Source organism: Neoarius graeffei, chromosome 12 (genome assembly GCF_027579695.1).
Source record: "Neoarius graeffei isolate fNeoGra1 chromosome 12, fNeoGra1.pri, whole genome shotgun sequence".
Taxonomy (NCBI): domain Eukaryota; kingdom Metazoa; phylum Chordata; class Actinopteri; order Siluriformes; family Ariidae; genus Neoarius; species Neoarius graeffei.
In genome coordinates, this window is record NC_083580.1 from 12,558,963 (window position 1) to 12,571,620 (window position 12,658).

At 37.9% G+C, this 12,658-nt stretch overlaps 1 protein-coding gene across 1 annotated transcript in view; it reads left to right on the forward strand.

The window, feature by feature from the left end:
• The window catches only part of arrdc1b (arrestin domain containing 1b), a 120,724-nt gene that overhangs the window by 80,734 nt on the left and 27,332 nt on the right, over positions 1-12,658 (forward strand). The window contains exons 3-4 of the mRNA XM_060935524.1: positions 5,184-5,234; positions 11,737-11,891. Coding sequence (XP_060791507.1) covers positions 5,184-5,234; positions 11,737-11,891 — 206 coding nt within the window. The remainder of the gene's footprint in view (positions 1-5,183; positions 5,235-11,736; positions 11,892-12,658) is intronic.

Genomic DNA, 12,658 nt, shown 5'->3' on the forward strand with positions numbered 1-12,658 from the left:
AACCCGCCCCACCCCACTGGTCCTGCCCCAGAGGGAGACCCCGGACCAGGTGGCTTGACCAGCTTAAGGCTGACCTGAGAGAGGCTGGACTTAACCTCCGCACAGCCTGGCTCGCTGCCGAGAACAGAACAAACTGGAGGGTCATCTGCCGAGGCGCCACGCTCTCACGAACCAGCGAGGATGAGTGAGTGAGAGTGAGAGTATCAAGTACCACCTCTCATTAAACGTATAGCCTATAGAAAGCAGGCTTGTAGTACTTGAGTCCGACACGTGCATTAATTTTAAGGACTCGTGACCTGACTTGGATTTGAGCACTGATGACTCTTGGACTCAGACTCGTGCATTAACTGCATTCAGACTCATAAATTGGAGACGAGGACTCGGATTTTTTCATTATTTTTTTGTAACATGCCATAATAATTTGGCATCAGATATTTATATCTACATTAACTTTTATATTAATTTCATGCAAGAGAATGCACATTCGCCTGTTCATACATCATGTTCAGGAACAAACGTTAATGGCGCTAAAATGCCTGGAGAGAACGCCCCTAGGATTGTCTGCTTTGCTTATACAGACTTCTTGTACAGTGGGAAAAAATGCACTGCTATGTGTTCCATGTGTAAAAGAACTATCGAGGAGACGATGGGGACAACCTCGAACTTCAATCATCATTTGACAAGACTCCACCCAGAGAAGGAAGTGAGACGCTATGTTCATTGCTCTGTTGATAGCAGGGTTTGCTTGCTGATCGATGAACTAGCTAGTGTTAACCCTCTCTCATGTTATTTGCCCTGTTGATAGTGGGCGGGGCTTGCTGAGCGATGAACAAGCCTTTTATCTGTAGCCTATTAACTAAAATGGGGCAGTCGAGCAGTAACGTTAGTCCAACACAGTAGCAGAGACGCTTTCACATAAAGGCAGCAACAGCCACCGTCAAATGGTGCGGTTGGAGTCTTGTTCTCGGACTTGACTTGAAATTTTCTTTAACGACTTGGATTTGACTCGAACGCTGGGGACTCGAGACTGGACTTGGACTCGAGGTTTAGTGACTCGACTACAACACTGATAGAAAGAAAGTTAAATGTACCAGCAACACTACTAGCTCATTAGAGGCACCAAAGATCTCTGCTTCTTCTTTCCAAGTCTTATTTTCTTTATAATGTCCACATCAGGGGTTGGTCTTACGATAATATTATCATATCAAGATACTTGAGGGCATTTAAATATTATGATGTAGATTATGTATGTAAGTATTATAATGTAGATATAAATATATTATGCCAAATTATTATGGCATGCTACAAAAAATAAAAAAAATCCGAGTCCTCGTCTCCAATTTACAAGTCCAAATGCAGTTAATGCACAAGTCCAAGTCACCAGTGCTCAAGTCCTTAAAATTTGGGCACGAGTCGTACTTGAGTACTACAAGCCCGATGGACTGGTTTGAGTATTTCAGAAACTGCTGATCTCTTGGGGTTTTCACACACAACAGTCTCACAACAAAATGGTGCGAAAAACAAAAAAAACATTGAGTGAGTGGGCGACAGTTCTGTGAGTGGAAACAAATGCCTTGTTGATAAAAGAGGTCAGAGGAAAACGGCCAGATTGGTTCGAGCTTTTTTGCCAGGAAGGATATAATAGCTCATAGCAACTCTTTACAACCGTGGTGAGCAGAAAAGCATCTCAGCATGCAACAGCAGAAGACCACATTGGGTTCCACTCCTGCCAGCTAAAAACAGGAATCTTAGAATCAAGAACGTAGCATGATAAATAAAGTCAAACGTTTTAGAAAAATGAAATAAAATTAATGACAAACATTTTATTTTATTATTTTGTTCTGACTATTATTTTATTTAATAGAGATGTAACATTTTCGAATGCTTTTTAAAATTGCTCGAGTACTTAATGTAAAGTGGTGCTGAGAGCCACAATTTTGATGCACAGTAACATAAGGAGGCCAGTCCACTAATAGTGCCTTTATTTTACAAAGGAGATTTCTAGAAGGCTGAAAACTGTGAAATTCAATTAAATGAACATTCTAAATGCAAGTGTGCCTCATTTCCATCTTATCTGATTTATCGATGAGACAAACCTCATTTCTTATACTTGGAGTGCTTCTGTCTTCTTTAAAGCCTAGGTCACAACCAGACGTATGATTTTTTTGGCCATGCGATTTTTGGCATTTCCCAAATCGCTGCGTTTTTTTTTTTGTTCGTGGAGAAAGACGCACGTTGGCCGTAAGTTTGTCTTGCAACCTGAAAAAAACGTAAGCGCCCGTAGAGTTTGTTTGACATGACAAAGAGCCTCTGCGGCCAGTCTACGGCTCGAAAATCAGCACGTCACACGTGCGCGCCCTCCGTGCGTTTCACGCGTTTTTTGCACGTAGACCGGCCGTAGTAGCACATACGGCCGGTTGTGAGAGAGGCATTAGTTTAAATTCACGTGATTTTGAGATGTCTACTACAGTAGACAGAAACAAGAACATCATCTTATACATCTTATACATTACGACCAAATATACAGTATATACTTTAATCTAAAAACTAAAAATATTTTTCTGCTTTGGCCTGGATTTTAAGAGCCAGCATACTTCAGGAACAGTACTTTGAGAAGTGAGCACTTCAGACGAGAGCCACTGCCTCTCATCATTTCCTCTAACAGACCTCTTCCTGTCTGTGAGACAGCTTTGTGTAAACAAGACAAGATTTATGCTGCAATTCTCAGGCAGCAGTGATTGTGTGTAAATTGCGAGCTGCTCTGTACAGCTGGGTTTTCATGCACATGCAAGGCATCATATATAATATGCTGTTTCTATCAATACTTTTAGAAAGGTGTCGAATAACATGGCAGAGCTGGAGGAGGAAGTTAGGCATCCTTTGAGCAGTGAGTTTCCTTGAACTTGCTTAGTCATCGTCTTTTGGCTTTAAGTGAACTTCCTGTTGAAGCCAAAAGCAACTCTTCGGGTGTTACATGCCATCATGAAGTACACACACACACAAAACACACATACTCACACAATTATTTGTCATATATAGATATGAGTGTTTTACTGGGAAATACATCACCCATATTTTTCATACAAGCTCCATCCGGGACACGGAGAACCAAAACCATGACATTAATCTCTATATGTCATTTGTGAGGAAATTGATAAATTGTTTTGATAAACTTTTTGTTTGTGAATGTGTCCATATAATAAAAAGAAAATCACACATTGGCTTGCTGTGAGGCGACAGCGCTAACCACTACACCACCGTGCCGCCCATAGTATAGAACATATATGAGTAAATTAAATAAATAAAAAATAAATAAATAAATATTACACAAGTAATAATAATGAGGAAAAACGTGTTTGAAAATTTATATATATATATATATATATATACACACACACACTAACATACAGAAATATGTTACTGGGGGAAACAATGTAGTATAACAAAAAAAAAAAAAACCCTGTCAATAAATAAATAATAAATGTACTATCTTTTTCTCCTTCTGTCCTAATTTTTTACAACCAAATATTACAGCTAAATATTACAGGACATGCCTTCAAACATCATTTAAACTATTTACTGTGATGAGTAAGGAATAAAATATGATGAAACTTTCTGGAAGGTGTTCTTATTTCACATTTGGGAAAGGAGTCTCCAAGAGTCAGGACGTTTTCCAGCAAGGAAAGAGTTTGCACTTTACGGTTTTTTTTCCCTTATAGGGCAATAGATGGTTGTTGTTGTTGTTGTTTAGTCTTCAAGAAAAAAGAGATCCAGTGAGGGAACATCTGGTTCTAACTGCTATAACATAAGTGATAGCAGGAACATGTTTTGTGGATGTTGCACAACATTCAATGTAACTATAAACGGATAAAAAGTACATCAATCTTTTAATTAATAAAAAAAGCTATTGTTGATGAATTATAAGAAGAGTAAAACTCTTCATGATGTGTTGTTAGCTCTTCCGGCCATAGGCCAGGCTGGATGAGCTTATGCGATCACGCGTCATCTGTTGTTGTCATCGTCCGTCCACAATTTACAAAAATCACTGTTCTTCCTACAGGATTGATCGGATTTCAATCAAACTCACATACAATGTTCCCCAGGTAGATGTACATAAAAGTTGTCAAGACAGTGGCGCCACCTGTCATATTTACAATTTTATGGGCATCTGAAATTTTTGGGTGACTCGTCACATTAAACGCTACTCTTTGTAAACTGCTAGGACGTTTTCACTGAAACTCACCCAGAAGACTCTAAAGACATACTCCAACAAGAATTGTTCACCAGGTGATGCCACCTACCATGGATCCGGCTACACAGGAGTCATATGCAATTTCACGAAAATCACTACTCCTTCTCCAGGAGTGATCAGATTTTGATCAAACTCATATGGAATGTTGCCCAGGTTGCTTTGTATAAAAGTTGTCAAGACGATAGCGCCACCTGTCATATTTACGATTTTATAGGCATTTGAAAATTTTGAGTGACTTGTCACAGCAAACCCTACCGTTTGTAAACTGCTAGGATGTTTTCACTGTAACTCACCCAGAAGACTCTAAAGATATATTCCAATAAGAATTGTTCACCAGGTGGCGCCACCTACCATGGATGCAGCTACACAGGGGTCATAGGCAATTTCACAAAAATCGCTACGCCTCCTACAGGATTGATCGGATTTCAAACTCACACACAACAACAGTGGCCCATATGAGCTCCAGCCTCACTGAGGCTATTTTTTTGGAAAATATTCAACATCAGCATGGTAACAACAGTAACGCCAGTTTGTTACCATGCTGTCATTGATTATTTTCCGACTATGGCTCACTCTGTCGTGTTTTATTCCTCGTATTAAAAAAAAAGTCTGTTATGAAAAATATAATTGGTTTTGTCTCACTGTGCATTTTGCCTGTGGGGTGTGTGTGTGTATATATATATATATATATATATATATATATATATATATATATATATATATATATATATATATATTACAAATATGTTGAATCAATTCGTGAACCCCAGCCATTGGGATTGGACTGGGTTCTGCCTCACATTGTTCTCAAATTGTTCTGGAGAGAAACATTTAAATCATTATTTTTCTCGTAAATAAATTTAAGTCCAAGTATGCCAATGATGACACATGATCTCCCAGTCCTTACCACTCTTGTTCTCTTGTTTTGCAGGAACCCTACCACCTGGAGAGCACAGCTTCCCTTTTCAGTTTCTCATTCCAAGTAAGCACAAGAGTCACACTGTTTCTGCTAATTATGCTTTAAATTAATTAGACAGTCGATAAGTTTGTGTTAAATCGCCCTTTGAGCCTATGACACAAACGGTCATATACACAAACTGGAAACTCTAGGTAATGATTTATTGATGACTTGCTGCGTCAGTGGTTATTCATATAAGGTTATTCATTGCTCTGCTAGTAGAACATGTTCCAGTGTCACTTCCTGCTACATCCTGTTTATTAAGTTGGAGTATATTCGGAAGCTGATGAGTGTCACTGCTGTCTTGAGAATGGGTGGTGAATTTTATAAAACGTTAAATGCGAGCAATTGGAAGCTCAAGTGTGTATTGTGGGTCTTTAAGACTTGGTAGGAAGGAAAGGATGGTCTTTTTAATTTTTTTGCAGCTCTTATCCTCTCACACAATGCTGGAACAAGTCTCATAAACTGCTTCCTGCTCCCGCCTACCCATTCCATCAACCGGTGATGATAAGATTTTGTCACTGCTGTCTTCGTCATTTCAGTCCATTTCAGTCCTTTCAGGGATGTTGGGCTGTTTAAAATAGATTCCCTGTCGATAAATACATGGAAATTCAGACTTTTTTTGGGGGGGAGTCCAGTTATTCATAATTATCTCATAATTGCAGAATGTTCCTGAATGATAACCTGTAACGAATATCAAAATATAAGGGGAAAACGCCTTGGAGTAGGTTTCCTGATAACGTTCCACTTTAGGGCTAAAGAGCAAGTGTAAAGACGCTCTTAAACAAAGAACGTTGTCTCTGTACATGGTTTTCCTGAACTCACTCGTAAGAAGGAGTTTTGAAGGTAGACTGCCTTTCAGATTTTTCAAGTGTTGGTCATAAAAAGAATTTTCCCCGACCCCCAATTATTTTTGTTTAATGGACCAAAAGCTACTGAATTCGAATCACAGACTTTCAATTTTATTAGTTTTTATTTATTGATTTTTTTAAATAGAACAATGAATGAATTTAAGGCCACGTGGCCCTAAATTCTCCGCTATTTTTTCCTGCTTCACCATGACCCACTTCAAGATACTACGTCATGCATGACGTGGTGGGCTTTCCCCGTTTGCACAAGGCATTGTGGGATAGAAATTTGAGACAGGAGAGAAAAATGGAGGACATGAGTGTGCGAATGAAACGTGAAAGACCAACTACAGTAACGGAAAGCGAGAAGAAAAGACGTTATGTTGCGAAGGAAAGGAAACTCAGGACCAAACTAATAAATATCGGCTCAGCGATCACCTCGGTGCGATCAGCTGTTCGTTTAGCGACAGAATGATGGAACTGTCAGTGCACGGTCAAAGGTAAACCTGCGCATGCGCACACTGGACTTCCTCTATCTGCTTGACTGCGTGAAGCGAGTGATTTCATGCACATTATTTGCTTGGGAATCCCCTCAAATTAAATAACTTCCTAGCCACAAAATGGCCTGTTTTTTTTTTTTAGATGTCACAAAAATAAACATATATCACAATGACCAAATTTCAGAGGGAGCTAAATTTCACCGATTTTATGAAATCGAAAGGCCATCTACTTTTAAGAGGAACTTTGCTAAGAGCATCTTTGCAATGCACGTCCCCGACATAGGCATTAATAGTTGCTAAAAGCAGTCATACTGTAGTTACTAAAGGTATGATTAGTTGCTAAATCCAGTCGATGAGGTTACATGGCGTTCATTTTTAACCAAAAACCAATGAATTATAAAGTGTTAAAACATGATAATATATTGTATCATCTTTAAGCATTACATATATAATGTGGTAGTTCATAATTGAAACAATTTTACATTTTTGGACGGTAGCATTTTTTATTCCAAGCATGTTTTATAATTAAATGAATAAATGTTCACATGAAAGAATGAGCAAATAATAAACTAAATAATTAAGTAAATGTGTTCCCCGTGCCCGCTCATTTCATTATTACCCAATCATGCAGTCATGATTATTTCAACTGTTATCCATAATGCCAAATTGGCAACGTTCTTCCTTTTTTACACACACACACACGCGCACACACACACACACACACACACACAAAAATGTAACAGGTGTAGAAATGTGTCTCATTTATGACACTAAATGAGGTAATCACTCACCTAATGGAGTTAAATTTTCTTAAAATGTGGTGACATCAATGTGACATACCAATATCCATACGTAATCCCATAACATATTGAAATATATCCATAATGTTTTTCATATATCCATTTAATAATTAACTCAATGTACGTGCAATGTACAAGAAAAATAATATAACACCGGCATCAGATTCAACACCAGTTTCCGCTCCGAGGGAGACGGTCTTTGTTGTGAATGAGTGATCCAGGTCCATCGTAAGTTAAGAGCGAACTAAAGTACTACTTTGGCTATGACACTGTTTGGGAAAACCATGTTAGCTTAACGATGGATTAGTAAGAGGCAGTTAAAGACACTCATAGCTTTAAGAGGCTTTCAGGAAACCCACTCCCGATTATTTATTCTGCTTATCAGAGATCACATTGTAAATCAGAGCATTAAAAATCTCGTCACTCTTGGAGATTCTTATGCTTGTAGAATATATGATATTCTGTATGGTGTTCCACAGGGATCCGTCCTCGATCCTCTTGTGTTTTCTTTCTACACACTGCCACTGGGTTAAATCATTAACGTAACTATGTAGATGAGATACACCTTTACATCACCAACTGCATAACAAACATTTTTACCTGGAACATGATCAAAAACTTCCTGAAGTATAATCAAGACCAAACAGAAACCAAGACCAGTAAAGAAATTGAGCTAAAGACTGATAAAACCTGTAGTAAGAAACTTGGGTGTATTTCTGGATTCTGGTTTAACTTGAAAGCACACACTGATACTTGATCAATATTCTTTCGTTTGATGGATATTCACCGAGTTTGACCTTGGGCGAAATTGGCACATGCTTTTGAGAGAACTGATTACTCCAGACCGGTGAACAGTAAACATAATGTGGCGAAGCAGCCTTCTGTTTCCATGGACCTCAAAACGGAACAGACACAGCTACAATATATTGCTTTAAAAAGCAGATAAATGTCTATATTTTTACGTTGCCCGCGACAGAGTAGCGGGGCGAGGTATTGTAATCAGTGCAGTTTGTTTGTTTGTGTGTCTGTCTGTTAACAATCTAGCGTCTAAACAGTTGCACCGATTGACTTCAAATTTTCAGGGTAGGTGGGCAATGGTCTGTAGATTACCTGATTTATATTTTGGGGGTAAATAGGTCAAGGTGAAGGTCAAGGTCAACATAAAGGTTAACCTTTTGGTCAAAATAACATTTTCCATTATAACTCAAAAACGGTTGCCAATAGACAGATGTTTACTATTATGAGCATATAGGAACTCCCATATGGCCTTTCATTTGGCACCATGATCTTTGTCCTTGAATGAATCTGAAAGGTCAAACTCAAGGTCATGGATATTCAAAGGGCTATAACTTGAAAATGGTTGATGGTAGACAGATATTTACCATTATCAACTTATAGGAAGTGCCATATGGGCTTTTATTTGACACCATGATCTTTGACCTTGAATGACACTGAAATGTCAAACTCAGGTCATGGATTTTCATAGGACTATAACCTGACAGCTGATGATTGAGAAATATTACCATTATCAACATGTAGGTATAAAATAACTGCTGCCGGGCGAGGTTTGTTTTGCCTGGCAACACTTGTTTAATGTTGAAATATTTCATTTCTTTTTTTAAGGCATTTTTGGTCTACAGCATTTCTTTACATGTGCCTAAGACTTTTGCACAGTACTGTAGTGTGTGTATATATATATATATATATATATATATATATATATATATATATATATATATGCTGTTTCTTATGATGTCTTATCTCTTATTGTCAGTATCGTTTCCATGTAAAGCACTTTGAGCCGCATATTTTGGAAGAAAAGCACCATAAAAATAGATATAGATGTCGATGACATAATACAATATCATTAGAGATGGCACTGATCTGATACATGGTGTACATGGCAGCAAAAATAAAAGCAATGGATTGGATATTGGATGTAACAAATGGCAAAAAGATTGGATATTTTTGGAACTGTATTCTATTTCTACTTAAATATCAAGTATATATGCTTTATACTTAATTATATTTATAATGTAAGTGGTTTTTATGTGCTTCAGTTAAAAAATTTTTTTAAAGCTTTGTCATTTTTAAAACAATGTTGGGTGGGTATCATTATCGGTTGTTAATCAAGGTTTCTTGTTGGCGGTGTGTCTGTGAAATGACTGACAAGAGGTTAATTCAAGTATCAGCAAGTATAAGGCAGGTTTCCAAATTGTTCTTGTTGTTGTCGTTTCCAGCTATGTAATGCACTTTTTCTAAGGCAGTGGCTGAGAATATTTGTATTATTATTTCTACTTAATTTTCCACATTATTATTATTATTATTATTATTATTAATGAAAATGATTGACTAATACACCTCTAATGTCAACATTAATAGTTTGGACTGAATTTAAACCCCCCCCCCCCTTTTTTTTTTTAGATTTTTAAAATAATATTTCAGCGAAACATTCCTTCACTTTTCCATGCCACGTTTTTGCGAACACTTTGTTGGGCAACCAGTCAGATGGAGGTTGATTAACTGCTTTGCTATTGACATTGAAGGTGACGTTTGTTTACAGGTGATTTCCAGAAGGGTTACGTGCCGGTGTTCCAGTAAATCTAATCTCACATATGACCTAATTTAATTAGTTACCTTTGTTCTGTAGATAGTAATTTACTGTATATGGAATTATGGGCTGATTTTAAACACAGCCTATGCTTACTCATTGTGGTAACTCATTTCTTGTGATTATTCTTCAAACTCAGGGATATTACGCTTCATCAACTACTTACCAAGCCCACTTAACTCGACTTGCGTGTATCACAGCAGGGCAATAACAATAAATCTGAGTTTCAGCAGCTCTGGGCAATGATAAAATGTTCATCGATGCGATGTTATGTTGTGTTGTGCCCTCTGCTGTCAGAGTGTTGGTATAATTGTCACAAATCCATAATTTTGAAGAAGAAATGAATTTTGGGGCAGCACGGAGAAGTACGACCAAATTCTTGGAACTTGTGATACACCTAAGTGCAGAATAAATTGTTATTGAGTTCATTGTTGTCAGAGTTACTGCGATACCTTATAGTTCATGAACTAATAAAATAAAACTGTTTTATAAACTAATGCATGTTATTTTTTAATCATTTTTAATATTGGGTGCAAGAAAACATCCATTTAACCCATTTCAGCAGTCCGTTTGACAGTCAGTTCTCGCATGAGGGCATTAAGGACATTGTACTGAATGACTTAAAAGTAATTTTTTTAGTTAATAAATTAAGGTAACAGGATTGTACCTTCAAAGTGACCTCATGAGTCAACATCACAGTATCACTGAAAACGAGACTGCCAAAGACGGCGTAGCTCATTCCGGCCCAAATCTGGGTAGAAGTTATATGCACCCTAGACTAGATTAGATTAGATTAGATTAGATTAGATTAGATTAGATTAGATTAGATTAGATTAGATTAGATAGAACCTTATTGATCCCTTTGGGAGGGTTCCCTCAGGGAAATTAAAATTCCAGTAGTATCATTATAGGATAAACAGAGAATAGAATAGAAAAAAGAGAACTTCTAGATAAATTAAGTCTTTAGAAAACTTCTACATAAATAAATTAAGTATTTACATATACAAATATGGGCGGCACGGTGGTGTAGTGGTTAGCGCTGTCGCCTCACAGCAAGAAGGTCCGGGTTCGAGCCCCGTGGCCGGCGAGGGCCTTTCTGTGCGGAGTTTGCATGTTCTCCCCGTGTCCGCGTGGGTTTCCTCCGGGTGCTCCGGTTTCCCCCACAGTCCAAAGACATGCAGGTTAGGTTAACTGGTGACTCTAAATTGACCGTAGGTGTGAATGTGAGATGATGAGATGAGAAGTACAGTACTCAAGTAAATGTACTTCGTTACTGTCCACCTCTGGTTATATCGCAAACTTCTTTAATCTCTGTGCCAAAAACAGTCCAGGATTAAACACGGCTTCTCTCATCATTTCAGTTGGATCTTGGCACTCCATGCTTTTTTTTCCCATCTTCTTGTTTGTCTCTGTCATCCGCTTCCATTATTAGCTCGACTAAATGAGCCCCTGCTAGTCACTGTCCTGCCATGGTGGAGGAAAAAGCTTTTAAATCACATGGCTCTCATTCAGTGACAGCACTATATAGAGCTCTGGCTAATTAGCCCCGGTTTGACCCAGTCTTCTACACCCACCATTTTAGTAAAACACATCTCTTTTTATTCAGTAAATCAGTAAGTCAGAAAAGCAGCAGTTTTATGTATTATGTGTATGTGTCGTATTCACATGATATTACTGATTTCAGGGGTGAAAATGAGAATGTTTTTGATTTTATGTTTTATTTTCATTATGACTGCTGTCCCAATTAACTAACTGTACCCTTCTCAGCACACGCTCCCACTTCTTTTGAGGGCCCATTCGGGAAGGTTATCTACAGAATCAAGGCTGTAATAGACACGCCACGCTTCTCTAAGGACTACAAATGTCACAGACCCTTCTACCTACTCAATGCCTTGAACCTCAACGAGTTGCCTGATATAGAGGTGAGAGCTCCGAGCACTTCTTGTTAAAAATAGTGTGTACAGTCATCTCACTGATATCAAAACAGAGGGAAAACACTGGGAGTGACATCATCGGAGTGAAATATCAGGAAATATTATACATCCAGGACACTTTTTCGATGGAATAAAAAAGTGTTATATTCCCTTCTAGCGGGTTTCATTCATTTGGTTTGATTGCATGCAATATTGTTAGCATATCGCTTATCCTACATGTATTACATCACTCTACCCAATGGAGAATAAGCGTCGAATATACAGTAGTTTACGATATTGCATGGTTGTCAAGACAACATGACATCACACGTCGGAGATGTAAAACTTCCGTGCCAGTGAGCGACTGTGACAATCTGGAAACAAACATGGCCGCCAGGTTTGCTTCATTAAATACAGAAAATTTTGAGAGAATTTTGAAAGAGAAAGATGTGCTGAACACCCGAAAGGAATGTGTATGTATAATTATAATAATATTGGCTGGCTTTTTTTTGTGGTATATCAGATATATTCCATTCAGCTACTCGTCTTCGACTCGTTAAATATCATGCTGGCTGAATGGAATATACTTGATATACCACTCAATTCCAGCCTATATTATTTAAATATGTCACTCAGATCCGCGAGATATTTTGTATGAAAAATGCGAGTTTTTCAACACAGGAAGATCAACTGCATATCTTCAAGCCAACGTGATTTTCTTTTTATTATATAGACACATTCACACACAAAAAGTACCCAAATTTATCAAAACAACT